Source organism: Salvelinus alpinus, chromosome 11 (assembly GCF_045679555.1).
Source record: "Salvelinus alpinus chromosome 11, SLU_Salpinus.1, whole genome shotgun sequence".
Lineage (NCBI taxonomy): Eukaryota > Metazoa > Chordata > Actinopteri > Salmoniformes > Salmonidae > Salvelinus > Salvelinus alpinus.
This window is the reverse complement of record NC_092096.1, coordinates 68,321,042-68,338,217: the sequence shown is the minus strand read 5'-3', so window position 1 is coordinate 68,338,217 and position 17,176 is coordinate 68,321,042. Positions and strand designations below refer to the sequence as shown.

Genomic DNA, 17,176 nt, shown 5'->3' with positions numbered 1-17,176 from the left:
GCTCTACTCTCTGTCTCTTTCTCTCTCTCTCTCTCTCTTTTCCTGTCTCTATCTATCTCTCTCTATATCTCTTTCCAGCCCACCATCATTTCCACTCCTCCCTCCTCCCCCGTCTCTCCCTCAGTGTCTCATAAGTGCTGTAGGATGCAGCTCTGACATCCCTCTTTCTCACGCTCCCTATCTTCTCCCATCCTTCTCTTTTCTCCATGGAATTATTGGATCGGTTGTGGATTTTTTTGCTCCATGTAAACAGACCAATGAATGGAAGGCATTGGGAAAGTATTCAGACCCCTTGACTTTTTGCACATTTTGTTACGTTACAGCCTTACTCTAAAATGGATTCAATTGTGCTCTTTCCTCATCAATCAATACACAATACCCCATGTTGACAAAGTAAAAACAGGTTTTTATAAATAAAAAACGGAAAGATTACATTTACATACACTACCGGTCAAAAGTGTTAGAACACCTACTCACTCATTCAAGGGTTTTTGTTTATTTTTACTATTTTCTACATTGTAGAATAATAGTGAAGACATCCACACCATGAAATAACACAAATGGAATCATGTACAGTTGAAGTCGGAAGTTTACATAAACTAGTTTTAATGACTCCAACCTAAGTGTTTCAAACACTCCACAAATTTCTTGTTAACAAACAATGGTTTTGGCAAGTCGGTTAGGACATCTACTTCGTGCATGACACAAGTCATTTTCCAAAAATAGTTTACAGACAGATTATTTCACTTATAATTCACTGTATCACAATTCCAGTGGGTCAGAAGTTTACATACACTAAGTTGATTGTGCCTTGAAACAGCTTGGAACATTCCAGAAAATTATGTCATGGCTTTAGAAGCTAATTGACATAATTTGAGTCAATTGGAGGTGTACCTGTGGATGTATTTCAAGGCCTACCTTCAAACCCAGTGCCTCTTTGCTTGACATCATGGGAAAATCTAAATAAATCAGTCAAGACCACAGAAAAAAAAATGTAGACCTCCACAAGTCTGGTTCATCCTTGAGAGCAATTTCCAAATGCCTGAAGATACCACGTCCATCTGTACAAGCAATAACACGCAAGTATAAACACCATGGAACCACGCAGCCATCATACCGCTCAGGAAGGAGACGCGTTCTGTCTCCTAGAGATTAACCTATTTTGGTGTAAAAAGTGCAAATCAATCCCAGAACAACAGCAAAGGACCTTGTGAAGATGCTGGAGGAAACAGGTACAAAAGTATCTATATCCACAGTAAAACAAGTCCTATATTGACATAACCTGAAAGGCCTCTCAGCAAGGAAGAAGCCACTGCTCCAAAAGCGCCATAAAAAAGCCAGACTACGGTTTGCAACTGCACATGGGGACAAAGATTGTACTTTTTCGAGAAATGTTCTCTGGTCTGATGAAACAAAAATAGAACTGTTTGGCCATAATGACCATCATTATGTTTGGAGGAAAAAGGGGGATGCTTGCAAGCCGAAGAACACCATCCCAAATGTGAAGCACGGGGGTGGCAGCATCATGTTGCGGGGGTGCTTTGCTGCAGGCGGGACTGGTGCACTTCACAAAATAGATGGCTTCATGAGGAAGGAACATTATGTGGATATATTGAAGCAACATCTCAAGACATCAGTCAGGAAGTTAAAGCTTGGTTGCAAATGCGTCTTCCAAATGGACAATGACCCCAAGCATACTTCCAAAGTTGTGGCAAAATGGCTTAAGGACAAAAAAGTCAAGGTATTGAAGTGGCCATCACAAAGCCCTGACCTCAATCCTATAGAACCTTTGTGGGCAGAACTGAAAAAGCGTGTGCGAGCAAGGAGACCTACAAACCTGACTCAATTACACCAGCTCTGTCAGGAGGAATGGGCCAAAATTCACCCAACTTATTGTGGGAAGCTTGTGGAAGGCTACCCAAAACGTTTGACCCAAGTTAAACAATTTAAAGCCAATGCTACCAAATACTACTTGAGTGTATGTAAACTTCTGACCCACTGAGAATGTGATGAAAGAAATAAAAGCTGAAATAAATCATTCTCTCTACTACTATTCTGACATTTCACATTCTTAAAATAAAGTGGTGATCCTAACTGACCTAAAACAGGGAATTTGTACTGGGACGTCAGGAAAACGTCAGGAATTGTGAAAAACTGAGTTTAAATGTATTTGGCTAAGGTGTATGTAAACTTCTGACTTCAACTGTAGTAACCAAAAAACTGTTAAACAAATCAAAATATATTTTATATTTGAGATTCTTCAAATAGCCACCCTTTGCCTTGATGACAGCTTTGCACACTCTTGCATTCTCTGGTTTTTAGTAATTTATTTAAAATAAAAAGCAGAAATATTACATTTACATACAGTTGAAGTCAGAAGAATCTTGTTTCTCATGGTCTGAGAGTCTTTAGAGCCCTTTTGGTAAACTCCAAGCAGTCTGTCATGTACCTTTACTGAGGAGTGGCTTCAATCTGGCCACTCTACCATAAAGGCCTGATTGGTGGAGTGATGCAGAGATGGTTGTCCTTCTGGAAGGTTCTCCTATCTCCACAGAGGAACTCTGGAGCTCTGTCAGAGTGACCATTGGGTTGTTGGTCACCTCCCTGACCAAGGCCTTTCTCCCTCGATTGCCCAGTTAGGCTGGGCGGCTAGCTCTAGAAAGTCTTGTTGGTTCCAAACTTCTTCCATTTAAGAATGTGTTCTGGGGACCTTCAATGCTGCAGACATTTCTTTGCACCCTTCCTCAGATTTGGGCCTTGACAAAATCCTGTCTCAGAGCTCTACGCACAATTCCTTCGAACTCATGGCTTAGTTTTTACTCTGACATGCACTGTCAACTATGGGACCTTATATATACAAGTGTGTGCCTTTCCAAATCATGTCCAATCAAATGAATTTACCACAGGTGGACTCCAAACAAGTTGTAGAAACATCTCAAGGATGATCAATGGAAACATGATGCAACTGAGCTCAATTTCAAGTCTCATAGCAAAGGGTCTGAATACTTATGTAAATAAGATATTTCTGTTTTTATGTTTAGTTAATGTGCAGAAAAATCCAAAAACCTGTTTTCACTTTATCATTATGGGGTATTGTGTGTAGATTGATGAGGAATTCGTTTTATTTAATCAATTTTAGAATAAGGCTGTAACGTAAGAAAATGTGGAAAAGGTCAATGGGTCTGAATTCTTTCAGAATGCCCTGTATAACTTGTGAATGTGAATGCCTCTAGGGTTAATGACCTCTAAGCGGTCCAGATACATAATGTCCTTTTAACCCTTTTCTACCAACAAATCATGTCACTAGTTCATTTCAGCTGCCATTTTGTAACTAACTGCATTATGGTGACTCAGGCTTTATGACTCCCAAAAACCTGTGTCCAGTCCAGATAAAAAAACGTGTAATTTTAACCCTTTTACTAAAAATCATCTCACCTCAATAGCCAGTATTCATTTGACAACATCATCTGACCTGATAGCCAGTCAATCGGATGGGTCTCCTGACCCCTCCTGTCTCAGCCTCCAGTAATTATGCTGCAGTAGTTTATGTGTCGGGGTGCCTAGGGTCAGTCTGTTAAATCTGGAGTATTTCTCCTGTCTTATCCGGTGTCCTGTGTGAATTTAAGTATGCTCTCTCTAATTCTCTCTTCCTCGCTTTCACTCTCTCTCTCGGGGGACCTGAGACCTAGGACCATGCCTCAGGACTACCTGGCATGATGACTCCTTGTTGTCCCCAGTCCACCTGGCCGTGCTGATGGTCCAGTTTCAACTGTTCTGCCTGCGGATATGGAACCCTGACCTGTACACTGGACGTGCTACCTGTCCCAGATCTGCTGTTTTCAACTCTCTAGAGACAGCAGGAGCGGTAGAGATACTCTCAATGATTGGCTATGAAAAGCCAACTGACATTTACTCCTGAGGTGCTGACTTGTTGTACCCTCGACAACTACTGTGATTATTATTATTTGACCATGCAGGTCATTTATGAACATTTGAACATCTTGGCCATGTTCTGTTATAATCTCCACCCGGCACAGCCAGAAGAGGACTGGCCACCCCTCATAGTCTGGTTCCTCTCTAGGTTTCTTCCTAGGTTTTGGCCTTTCTAGGGAGTTTTTCCTAGCCACCGTGCTTCTACACCTGCATTGCTTGCTGTTTGGGGTTTTAGGCTGGGTTTCTGTACAGCACTTTGATATATCAGATGATGTAAGAAGGGCTATATAAATACATTTGATTTGATTTTGATTTGATCACAAAAAACAGTGCATCTAACATAGCAGGGATGAGAGGACAAATGGAGGGAGGGGAGGAAGTGGGGAGGGAGGGAGGGAGGGGAGGAAGTGGGGGGGACAATGTTAAAGGACCCTGAGACCCGGGGGGGGGGGGGGGGCGGGGGCAGTCATCTGGTCAAGGGGGAAGAATGGAAGAAGAGGAAAAAGCGAAAGGGGTAAAAACCAAACCCTACAGGAAGTGATGTCGACAATACAGCCCCATCAGCCTTACATTTGCACTTACAGAGGAGTCCTGACGACACACACACACACACACACACACACACACACACACACACACACACACACACACACACACACACACACACACACACACACACACACACACACACACAAGCATGCTCACAAGTGGAGGCTGCTGACGGGAGGACAGTTCATTATAATGGCTGGAACGTACACACAATATGTGTCCCACAGGAAGCTGCTGAGGGGAGAACTGCTCATAATAATGGCCGAAATGGAGTGAATGTCACCAAACCCATGGAAACCATGGAAACCATTTGTTTGATGTATATGATTCCATTACACATATTCCGCTCCAGTCATTTCCGCGAGCCCGTCCTCCCCAATTAAGATGCCACCAACCTCCTGTGAGGCACACACACACACACACACACACACACACACACGCACACATCACGGGAGGTTGGTGGCATCTTAATTCGGGAGGACGGGCTCGCGGAAATGACTGGAGCGTAATATGTGTAATGGAATCATATACATCAAACACATGGTTTCCATGGTTTCCATGGGTTTGGTGACATTCACTCCATTTCGGCCATTATTATGAGCAGTTCTCCCCTCAGCAGCTTCCCGTGGGGCACATAGTGTGTGTATGCATAAACACACACACACACACACACACACACACACACACACACACACACACACACACACACACACACACACACACACACACACACACACACACACACACACACACACACACTGTTAGTGTAAACAAATCTGCGTGCTAACACACATATCCATGAGTCTACTAATGACGTGACGGCGACACGCTAATCTAACATGGTTTTACTGAGCATGGCTGTGACTCTGGGAATAAAGGGACAGTAATCTGTGTAACACATTTAGAGCTCCGGAACTCAGGGGACAGTCATTTTTGTAACACGTGTAGAACAAAGAGTTTCCACTAGCTTCTATAGCCACAAAGTCAGATTCCACAGCCACAAAGTCAAAATTGGCAACAAAAAATGTTTGCTTTTTGCTATTAATTTAAGGTGAGGGTTAGGTTTAAAATCACATTTTAAGAAGATAAATTGTACAAAAGGGCAGGATTTATGACTTTGTAGCTATAAAAGCTAGTGATTACCAACAAAGAGGCCAGATAATGTTGCTACATTACACCAGAAGGGGTACAAATTGGAATTCTGCTCGAGGAATTTCCCCGGGGCCACACATATCTCATTAATGAGAAAGAATAACCTATATTCTATATGGGAAATATGACATTTGCATGCAGGGAATTCATTTTACATTTTTAACCAACTGCCCAAAATTTTATGGATGGATATGAATGGTATACCTGGCTGCTCTAGTCACAATAATTATTGGTCCACTCTTCAATTTTCTGCCCAGAACCATCCTACTGTATCTGATTGGTGTATATTCCCATCAATATAATCTCAGCTCTTTATAAAATCCCTTCACATGCACGCCCTTTTCTTCAGACCCCGCCTTGAGTCCATTCATCTCGGTTGAGATATGGGTGTTGCCCCTGTCAATCAAACTCCTTCTCATCGTAGGCTCTCCCACTGCTCCTCCGCTTCCTGGCGCTGCTGCTGCACCCCTTTCTGACAGCTACTAGTACCGCTTTCTCGAAGGCAACTGGACCGTAGAGAATCCTCGTTGTGGAAGATTAAGAAATAGCCTTTTTGTTTGTCGGATTTATTCATTGTCTTACTTCGAAAGTTGTTTATCGGACGAGAGACGGATGGTTTTGGAAGTTGTTCTGAGGGATACGAAAGTGTAAAGGAAGGTTTTCTTTTTTCTTTTTTGACCCAAACACAGTAACATAAGGAGACATATCTACCGTTCATGGCTGCTGGGGAAGGTGCCCAGCTGCCGGCAACAATAGCGGCTAGCCGGTGCGTGGAGAAGTCGCTTGAAGAGGCTGCCGGGAGCGGTGCTCTGAACTTGTCGAACCGTAAATTGAAAGAGTTTCCCCGAACCGCCCGTAACTATGACTTGTCCGATATTACGGCAGCCGGTGAGTTGTTTTTTGTGTCTGTTTTGGTGTAGAAAACGTCTTTTTTTTTCAATTTAGTTGACAATTCATATGATGGGGAGCAACCGTGGACAGTCTTTTGTTCGTGTTTTTTTGTTGTTGTCACCTGCTTGTGTTGTAACTATCGCTAGCTAACAAGCTAACGTTAGCTCCACATCCGTGAGAGAAGACGTAAATAAAAAGTTAAAAGTGTAACGTTACGAGCGAATTCATTCTTTCTCAAGGTTCCTTGACACTGTCTTCAGATGTTCGACTGCCAATTCAGCCACAACTTCTTCAACTAACATTTTGTTTATTCTTTCAATTACGGAGATATATTTTTAAATGTTTTTTTTTATTCGAGCTTACATTCTTGTTCTTCTGGGTCATTGGTTGTCAAGTTTAAGCAAATTTACCCATCGCTTCCTGTATGATGGAGTTGCTTGCTGGCCATAATGGTTGTCTATGAGCTTGACAAAATGTCAGTATTGTATATCCTGCTTGAGGTTCCCTTCTTTCATTTTGTCAATTCACAACACTATCACAATGGATTGAAAGGCAATTTTTTAAAATGACAATAACATTGTAAAGTTTAATGGTGCCAAAAATGCCTGTAAGGTTGATTTTGACAGTGCGATCTAAAGGGGAACTAACTCGTCCTCGCTTTGTTGAAAGAAGATTACCCAATCCAGGTTGTAGCCTGAAATCATTCTTATCTACCCAGTGTTTTGAAACAACGCTCCCTTCTGCTGCTTTCTGCACTCTCTGGTAATTATAACCATCTGCTCAAAGGACCTAGACCTTATACAGTGAGGAGAGACATTGGACACACACACATACATACATACATACATACATACATACATACATAAATACACACACACACCCAGCTGCCATCTGTAATCCAACAACGGTAATGGATACTGTAGGGATGAATGTATCCAAGGCCTTAGATAACAACACTATCTTGATGTGCGCTTGTTTATACAAAGCGTAGCTCATATTATAAACTAAGAACTAAAGGCAAGCCGACTTGAATTTGTTACAATTTTTATATAAACATTGACATATGTTATTAATGGTGTCCAGTGAGCTCTTCATTGTAACCACCCCTCCTAATGAAAGCTGGTTATGCATTTTAATAATGTAGTTTTGTCGTGAGATGCACGTTGCTGCGAAGTCTGTTCCAACTCCGTAATACGTCTGTCCTGTTTTCTGTCATCCAATTCAGTGACTTCATTTTATCTGGCTGTGTTATGATTACAGTGTTGTTACCTTTTTGAATTGGTCATAATAACACGTTACTCCAGACTACGTAGCTCATACCTGGTCTTTTTAGATAATGGTACTCTTTCAGTTTGAATAAGGTGCTTGCTTGGCACACCCCGCCCCGCCCCTCTCCTCTAATCTGTCTGGATGCACTATGACACAGCATTCCTGCGTGCTGATGTACAGTGAAAGCTTGAGTCTGCAACTTTTATTTCAGCCTGTGTTTTGCTACTGTGTTCATGAGAGATTTAGGCTGGCTCACTATAATTGCCAGTGGTGAAATAGACAGTGGTGTGTGTGTGTGTGGTGTGTGTGTGTGTGCGCTGGTTAGTGGGACAGGTTGGGGTTTGACAGTCAGGTATGGTCTTTCCCCGACTGTGGAGTAAATGTCTTAACTGTAAAACGACGTGCCGTTTTACATCACCAGACTAAACGCAACAACGGGAAGTCCTCAAGAAACAGAAAGGCTGTAATCTTCATAGTGGTTATCATGGATCTCCGACGCCCTGTGACGATGACAGTCAGAGAGACGTTTAGATATGTAGTGGACAACTGTAACAGAGAGTCAGAACAGAGGCCTTCTTCGTGTCCTATTCCAAACTACTCTTCAGAATAAATGACACCTGAAAGTAGCCTGATTGATAAGGGTGGATGGATAAGGGATTATTAAAGTTCCCGAGCTAGTGCTATGGGTTGAAGTGTGCAGAATTGGGGACAAGGTCCCAAGCAGGCCCTATGGTGTTTATGATAACAGTGACGGTCTCCCTCTCTGTTATCCATCCCCCCCCTCCTCACTCCAGTGTGGAGCAACTTCCCTTCAGGAAGTTCAGGGGTTCAGTCCCCGCCCCCTCCTCTTCCTTACACAAGCGCACATGCTCTTTGGCTCCTGTAGGAAGGATAGTGTTCTACCAAGCCAGCGAGCAGAGCAGGCCCATCCAGGAGAACAAACCCCAGCTGTGTGCCCCTCTCTCTGGCTGCAGCCCTCTCCCTGCACCCCCTCCCAATAAGACCCTGAAATAATACTGATCTAGACCCAGATTTCGGTAGCCAGTATTGTGCAGTGGCATTTTAATAATTACTGACGGCGGTGTTTCGGGCCGCCCAAGCTGACATTGTCTAGCAATAACCCAAACAGAATTAAACCTATGAAATTCTGAACACAGCTTGCAGGGTACAGTGAAAGGTTAGGTTTTATGTGACCTGAGCCCCTCAGCCTCCTAAGTCTGAACAGACATTGAAAACTGCTCACAGCCTAACCCAAATTCTGAACACAGCTTGCAGGGGACAGTGAAAGGATAGGTTTTATGTGACCTGAGCATGCCACCGTTCAAATCAAATGTTATTTTTGTCACATGTTTCATAAACAGTAGGTATAGACTAACAGTGAAATGCTTACTGACGGGCCCTTCCCAACATAAGGACAATTGGAAAAATAACATGAGGAATAATAACAACACAATAAATAAATACACGATGAGGAGCGATGACGTGGCTATATACACGGGGTACCAGTACCGAGTCGATGTGCAGGGGTACGAGGTATTTGGTGTAGATATGTACATGAGGGTAGGGTTAAAGTGACTAGGCAACAGGATAGATGATAGACAGTAACAGCAGTATTTTATGAATCAAAGGAGTTAATCCTGGTAGCAATTGGTTAGCTATTTTAGCAGTCCAGTAGCAACAGTAGTAGGCTCATGTTGTTTCAGGGAGAGCATGACGAGTTAAGAAATAGTTGTTGCTGGGACCTCTATTACACTATCATATGAGCTCTTTTGAGAGAGAGAGAGAGAACCCTTGCAGCTGAGAGATACATTAATTAAAGGAAGGGGGATGGGAGGAAGGGATGGGCGGAGAGGGGGAGGGAGGCCCTTTGATGGAGTGGGCTGCTTGCATTGTCGTGGTGTGTTCCCTTAAAGGGGTTTTACTTGAGCGGGAAGCCTTTCTCTCGCTCTCTTGAGCCCCCAACCCCCCTCTCTTTGTCTGAGTCATGGTTTTAACCTGGCTCTCCCAGAGCTCTTCTCTCAAATCCCTCGTGCTCTCTGTCCCTCGTGCTCTCTCTGTTAGTCTCTCTCCCCGTGCTGTCTCTTTCTCTCCCTTGGGCTCTCCTGTTCGATCTATCTCATTCCTCTACCTCTCCTTCCCCCATTCCATCTCTATCGGATCCATAAAGAGCACTGTGTCTGTCCTGTAATGTGTGGTGTCTGTCCCATTGTTTTATTTTTTTTTTTTTTACATGTTGGTCATTTAGCAGACGCTCCTATCCAGAGCGACTTAGTCAGTTCATTCCACTAGGTAGATAGGCGTGTGGTTGTTTATCACAGTAAAACGTTTATGTAACAGTTACTGCGAACGTTGTCTTGAATATTCTTTGTTTTCCTTTCTCCGTGTCTCTGCAGTTACTAGACTTCTAGACGAGTTAGGACATCTCACACACAGAAGAGATGGCATCAGTTTTAATGGAGTGCATATGCTCAAGATCAGTCAAGTCTTGTGTGTGTTCAGGTTTACCGCTCGGTTGGGTGGAGCCTGTCGCCATGGGAACCGTGCCCACACTGGCAAGAGGAACGTTCAAGAACATTATTATTATTTTTTTTTAAACAATCCTTTTTCCTCTCTCCAAAACCGTTTAAATCTTCTTTTGTCCCCCTCCCTGCTCACAAACACCTGTTTTTAAAAGGTGAGCTGCGTTCAGGGGCCGGTGTTTTGGCTCAGTTAACGGGCCTTTTTTGGAGTTTGCTAGTGAAGAAATCTTTGGCTCTTACAAATATATGTGCTCAGGTTGTCAGCTCGTGACTAATGGTGACTCACCACAACACTGAAAACAACTAAGCTAGGATATAGGCCTATAGGAACATTGATCTGTGTGTGTCTGCACAGTATTAACCTCAGTCTCTCCTGTAGTCCAAGGTGAGCTATGACTCTCACTAGTTTTGATCGAACTCAATAGATATTCATTGATCCGTCCACACACAAGGTGAAAAACCCATTTGATGTCTTCTTATCCAGTTCCTTGTGTCTCCGTCACATGAATGACACTCCAGAGAGAACACTGTGTCGACCTAGCCTTTTCTGTCGTTTTTGTTGAAGGAAATTAAACTGTCACTTAGCCCAAGTGGCCTAACCGGTCTTTCACCTCCCTCCTAACTTGTTTCCTTGGGCTTGTTCATGAAACTGTTTACCATTGTCAGTCGCCAGTTTCCATGGAGAAGCTAGGGAACGAAAGGAAGGGGATACATCCCAAATGGAGCCCTGTTCCCTATTATAGTGCACTACTTTAGACCAGAGCCCTATTCCCTATATAGTGCACTACTTTGGACCAGGGCCCTATTCCCTATATAGTGCACTACTTTAGACCAGGGCCCTATTCCCTATATAGTGCACTACTTTAGACCAGAGCCCTATTCCCTATATAGTGCACCACTTTAGACCAGAGCCCTATTCCCTATATAGTGCACCACTTTAGACCAGAGGCCTATTCCCTATATAGTGCACCACTTTGGACCAGAACCATATTCCCTATATAGTGCACTACGTTATACCAGGGCCCTATTCCCTATATAGTGCACTACTTTATACTACAGCCCTATTCCCTATATAGTGCACTACTTTATACTACAGCCCTATTCCCTATATAGTGCACTACTTTATACTACAGCCCTATTCCCTATATAGTGCACTACTTTATACTACAGCCCTATTCCCTATATAGTGCACTACTTTATACTACAGCCCTATTCCCTATATAGTGCACTACTTTGAGTCCCGGTCACAAGTAGTGCACTTTATAGGGAATGGTGTGCTCTTTGGGATGCAGCCATGGACTCTCACCAGCAAAACATGTTTTTTTAAATCTCGCTCGGCTCCCATTTCTGTGAGTATAATGAGCTAAGCTGATTGAAGCTGTACAGTTATTGAAACAGTAGCTTTAATGGGGTTGTTGTGCTAGACCTGCCGACACTGATTTTGAACATGTGTGTTTGCACAGTTCAATTGTGTCTGTGCTGTAGAAGAGGGGAACATCTGTGATCCGTTTCAGGAAGCTACATGTACAGTTGAAGACGGAAGTTTACATACGCTTAGGTTGGAATCATTTAAACAGATTTTTCAACCACTCCACAAATGTCTTGTTAACAAACTATAGTTTTGGCAAGTCGGTTAGAACATCTACTTTGTGGATGACACAAGTCATTTTTCCAACAATTGTTTACAGACAGATTATTTCACTTATAATTCACTGTATCACACATCCAGTGGGTCAGAAGTTTACATACACTAAGTTGACTGTGCCTCGAAACAGCTTGGATAATTTCAGAAAATGATGTCATGGCTTTAGAAGCTTCTGATAGGCGAATTGACATCATTTGAGTCAATTGGAGGTGTACCTGTGGATGTATTTCAAGGCCTACCTTCAAACTCAGTGCCTCTTTGCTTGATATCATGGGAAAATCAAAAGAAATCAGCCAAGACCTTGGGAGCAATTTCCAAACGCCTGAAGGTACCACGTTCATTTGTACAAACAATAGTATGCAAGTATAAACACCATGGGACCAGGTAGCTGGCATACCGCTCAGGAAGAAGACACATTCTGTCTTCTAGAGAGGAACGTACTTTGGTGCAAAAAGTGCAAATCAATCCCAGAACAGCAAAGGACCTTGTGAAGATGCTGGAGGAAGCAGGTACAAAAGTATCTACATCCACAGTAAAACAAGTCCTATATTGACATAACCTGAAAGGCCCCTCAGCAAGGAAGAAGCCACTGCTCCAAAACCGCCATAAAAAAGCCAGACTACGGTGTGCAACTGCACATGGGGACAAAGATTGTACTTTTTCGAGAAATGTCCTCTGGTCTGATGAAACAAAAATAGAACTGTTTGGCCATAATGCCCATCATTATGTTTGGAGGAAAAAGGGGGAGGCTTGCAAGCCGAAGAACACCATCCCAACCGTGAAGCACGGGGGTGGCAGCATCATGTTGTGGGGGTGCTTTGCTGCAGAAGGGTCTGGTGCACTTCACAAAATAGATGGCATCATGTGGAAGGAACATTATGTGGATATATTGAAGCAACATCTCAAGACATCAGTCAGGAAGTTAAAGCTTGGTCACAAATGGGTCTTCCAAATGGACAATGACCCCAAGCATACTTCCAAAGTTGTGGCAAAATGGCTTAAGGACAACAAAGTCAAGGTATTGGAGTGGCCATCACAAAGCCCTGACCTCAATCCTATAGAAAATTTGTGGGCAGAACTGAAAAAGAGTTTGCGAGCAAGGAGGCCTACGCACCTGACTCAATTACACCAGCTCTGTCAGGAGGAATGGGCCAAAATGCACCCAACTTATTGTGGGAAGCTTGTGGAAGGCTACCCAAAACATTTGACCCAAGTTAAACAATTTAAAGGCAATGCTACCAAATACTAATTGAGTGTATGTAAACCTCTGACCCACTGGGAATGTGATGAAAGAAATAAAAGCTGAAATAAATCATTCTGTCATTTCACATTCTTAAAATAAAGTGGTGATCCTAACTGACCTAAGACAGGGAATTTTTACTGGGATTAAATGTCAGGAATTGTGAAAAACTGAGTTCAAATGTATTTGGCTAAGGTGTATATAAACTTCCGACTTCAACTGTATGTCTCACTTCACTACTTCACAATGTTGTTTTTTGGTTTATCAAAATATTTCTGGGGGGCAGAAAAGCCTTCTGGAACATGTGATCTTTCATGTGCCTTAATAACAAACTTGTATGCCATCTGTAAATGCAAATAAAATTGTTAAATAAATAACGAGCCTAGTTGGTTTAGCCACAGAAAAATACAGGATCCTTCCCGCTAGCCATGATTGGCTGAGATGGACATGCCGAGAGATGATTTCTGATTGGTCTGCCAGGTAGCATTCTCGTCTGTCTATAACATGAGCTGCTAAGTATGTGAGCCTAGCACGGCTTAAAAAAAACAAGTTAATGGCACTATCGACAAAGCTCAGTCAGAAAACATTGTGATTGTGCCATGCTGACTCTCTCTGACTCTGAAAATGAATCCGACTAGTTGGAATTCCGAGTTGGATGACCGTTCAAATAGTTTTTAAATTATTTTCTCTGAGTTTAAAAAAAAGTTCCCAATTGTTTTGAACGTGGCATTAAGAGTTGTGATTATGGTTAATTTGTTTAGCTAGCTAGCTACATGTCTAAACAAAAATAACTGCACTTTGCAAGTACCGTTTACAGCTTCTGTATCCTGTGCATTTTAAGAATAATCTTAGATTTTATTTGAAAGAGTGTGTGTGTGTGTTTACCAAAGACGGTAATGTGAACAACATGACCTGCACCAGTCAGCGGTGTGAAACGTCAGATTAGGATTAAGATATAGGCCAAGGACTAAATCAAGTGTATTTATACCTGGAGTGTTTCCTTATTGTAGGCTACTACTTTCAACACTTTTAGTCTTGAAATCTTTGGTTGTTTACTACACTACCTCGCTCACTCTGTTTAGCACATGGCCTCACATGTGAACACTTGAAGAGATGGGTGGGGCTTAAGGCTTAAGAGGGTGTGAACGATGCTGAATGGGCGTTGACAAAGAAGAGCTCTCTAGCAGGTGTACCAAAACATTCATCTCAAAAGTGGTGTTACAAGTTGATCAACTTTCAAAGCAGAATTACTTTCTCATTGTCCCTCAACTGCAATGTATGATATAACATTTTCTAGCTCTGAGTCTACTTAACCAATGTAATAAATAAATAAATAAATAACAAATTCATATTTTGCTACATAGACCCAAATCCATGTGGTGGGTCACACTGTCGGTTGGTTGAATCCGTTTCACTTTGAGTGTTTTTATCTCTTGAGCAGTGCTCTGCTTCTCCCCCCACTCTTGCATTTCCCTCACACTGCGGATGTGGGTGTGCATACTCACTCACTTCTGCTTTCTCTCTGCTTTTCTACTGAATCCTCCGTCTCTCTCTCTCTCTCTCTCTCTCTCTCTCTTTCTTGTTCTCCCTCTCTCGGTCTGTCTCACTGTATCTATATTCTGTATTTATCTTTCTCTCGTTCGTTAGCTTGCTCTCTCTGGCCCTCTCTCTCTCGCTCTCTCTGCCCCTCTCTCTCTCTCTCGCTCTCTCGCTCTCTCGCTCTCTCGCTCTCTCTCTCTCTCTCTCTCTCAGCCCTGTTCTCTCGCTCTCTCTCAGCCCTGTTCTATCGCTCTCTCAGCCCTGTTCTCTCTCTCTCTCAGCCCTGTTCTCTCGCTCTCTCTCAGCCCTGTTCTCTCGCTCTCTCTCAGCCCTGTTCTCTCGCTCTCTCAGCCCTGTTCTCTCGCTCTCTCAGCCCTGTTCTCTCGCTCTCTCAGCCCTGTTCTCTCGCTCTCTCAGCCCTGTTCTCTCGCTCTCTCAGCCCTGTTCTCTCGCTCTCTCAGCCCTGTTCTCTCGCTCTCTCAGCCCTGTTCTCTCGCTCTCTCAGCCCTGTTCTCTCGCTCTCTCAGCCCTGTTCTCTCGCTCTCTCAGCCCTGTTCTCTCTCTCGCTCTCTCAGCCCTGTTCTCTCTCTCTCAGCTCTCTCGCTCTCTCTCAGCCCTGTTCTCTCTCTCGCTCAGCCCTGTTCTCTCTCTCGCTCAGCCCTGTTCTCTCTCTCGCTCAGCCCTGTTCTCTCTCTCGCTCAGCCCTGTTCTCTCGCTCTCTCAGCCCTGTTCTCTCGCTCTCTCAGCCCTGTTCTCTCGCTCTCTCAGCCCTGTTCTCTCCCTCTCTCAGCCCTGTTCTCTCCCTCTCTCAGCCCTGTTCTCTCTCGTCTCTCAGCCCTGTTCTCTCTCGCTCTCTCAGCCCTGTTCTCTCTCTCGCTCTCTCAGCCCTGTTCTCTCTCTCGCTCTCTCAGCCCTGTTCTCTCTCTCGCTCTCGCTCAGCCCTGTTCTCTCTCTCGCTCTCGCTCAGCTCTGTTCTCAGCTCTGTTCTCTCTCTCGCTCAGCCCTGTTCTCTCTCTCGCTCAGCCCTGTTCTCTCTCTCGCTCAGCCCTGTTCTCTCTCTCGCTCAGCCCTGTTCTCTCTCTCGCTCAGCCCTGTTCTCTCTCTCGCTCAGCCCTGTTCTCTCTCTCGCTCAGCCCTGTTCTCTCTCGCTCAGCCCTGTTCTCTCTCGCTCAGCCCTGTTCTCTCTCGCTCAGCCCTGTTCTCTCTCGCTCAGCCCTGTTCTCTCTCGCTCAGCCCTGTTCTCTCTCTCAGCCCTTGTTCTCTCTCTCAGCCCTGTTCTCTCTCAGCCCTGTTCTCGCTCTCGCTTTCGCTCTCTCTCTCGCTCTCAGCCCTGTTCTCTCTCTCTCTCTCTCAGCCCTGTTCTCGCTCTCTCTCTCTCGCTCTCTCTCTCAGCCCTGTGCTCGCTCTCGCTCTCTCTCTCTCGCTCTCAGCCCTGTTCTCTCTCTCTCTCTCTATAAGGGTTAGGGTTAGTAAATCCTGTTAGTCGGCTCTCTCTCACAGCACAGCAGATGGTGAGGGGAATCCCTTTCGCTCCCCGGGGGAATTAAGGAAAGATGAAGATACTTGGGTTCAATGTCCTCCAGCTCCATAGATACAGAACTACCAGGGGTGTATTCAGTCAGCGACGTGAAACCGTGGCAACTTCACAGATAGGAATGGAATGAATAGAACAGACATGATTCCTTATTCTACCTGACAATCCAAATCTGTTTTAATCTACACCATTTCTATCTGCACATTTCTGCAACGGTCGTCCTGAACCGTTGCACCGTTCAACGACCTCATCACTGTGTGTTTCCATGTGTCTCTGTGAGGTTGCCAGGTTTGAAAGGTCCTCCCTCCCCTCCCTCCCTCCGGTGTCATAGATACTGCTGCAGTGCCCTGGGCTCCGCTGAGTAATTCTTAGAATAAAAGGTTGTTGTCTGGCAACCGAACAAGTTTAACCCCAAGTAGCTTTTTGACAGTTTTTTTTTTTTTTTCTTCTTTCTGTAAGTAGTCATTTAATGTCTGTACACCCTGTAGGTTTCTAGAGTGGTAGTCATCGAGGCTAGCTAGTCAGTTAGTCACACGGACTATCTCTAGGGCTTTTCTAGGACACTCTGACCTAGGATCCATCAAATGGCAACCTATTCGCTACCGTATGTAAATGCAGTCCCAGTCTACTTGACCACCGGTCAGTAAACCAGTGTATGTTGTACAGACCTGTTCTCGTTCACTACAGCCCATATCTGCTGAACACGTGCCCCGTCACCCTGTCATTGTCCCGCTGTGCTGGAGTCTCCCATGGTGGTGCACAAAGCACATTCTGTCAACTTGGGTAATAGCCTAGCTACTATTGCATTAGCCTAGGACAGTTTCTCTTGGGGATGGGCCTGTAAGCCAACCATTTAGGTAATGGCCCTATCTGAAAGCCCTGTGTTTGTCTGTCAGTGCACTGTT

At 44.1% G+C, this 17,176-nt stretch overlaps 1 protein-coding gene across 2 annotated transcripts in view; it reads left to right on the top strand.

Moving 5' to 3' along the window:
* Positions 1 to 6,083: 6,083 nt before the first annotated feature.
* lrch4 (leucine-rich repeats and calponin homology (CH) domain containing 4) overlaps positions 6,084 to 17,176 on the top strand; it is a 47,151-nt gene continuing 36,058 nt past the window's right edge. The window contains exon 1 of one of the 2 annotated variants that reach the window (XM_071334076.1): positions 6,084 to 6,522. In XM_071334076.1, the coding sequence (XP_071190177.1) occupies positions 6,351 to 6,522 (172 nt within the window). In that variant the 5' untranslated portion in view covers positions 6,084 to 6,350. The remainder of the gene's footprint in view (positions 6,523 to 17,176) is intronic. The other variant, XM_071334075.1, reaches the window with a different exon arrangement.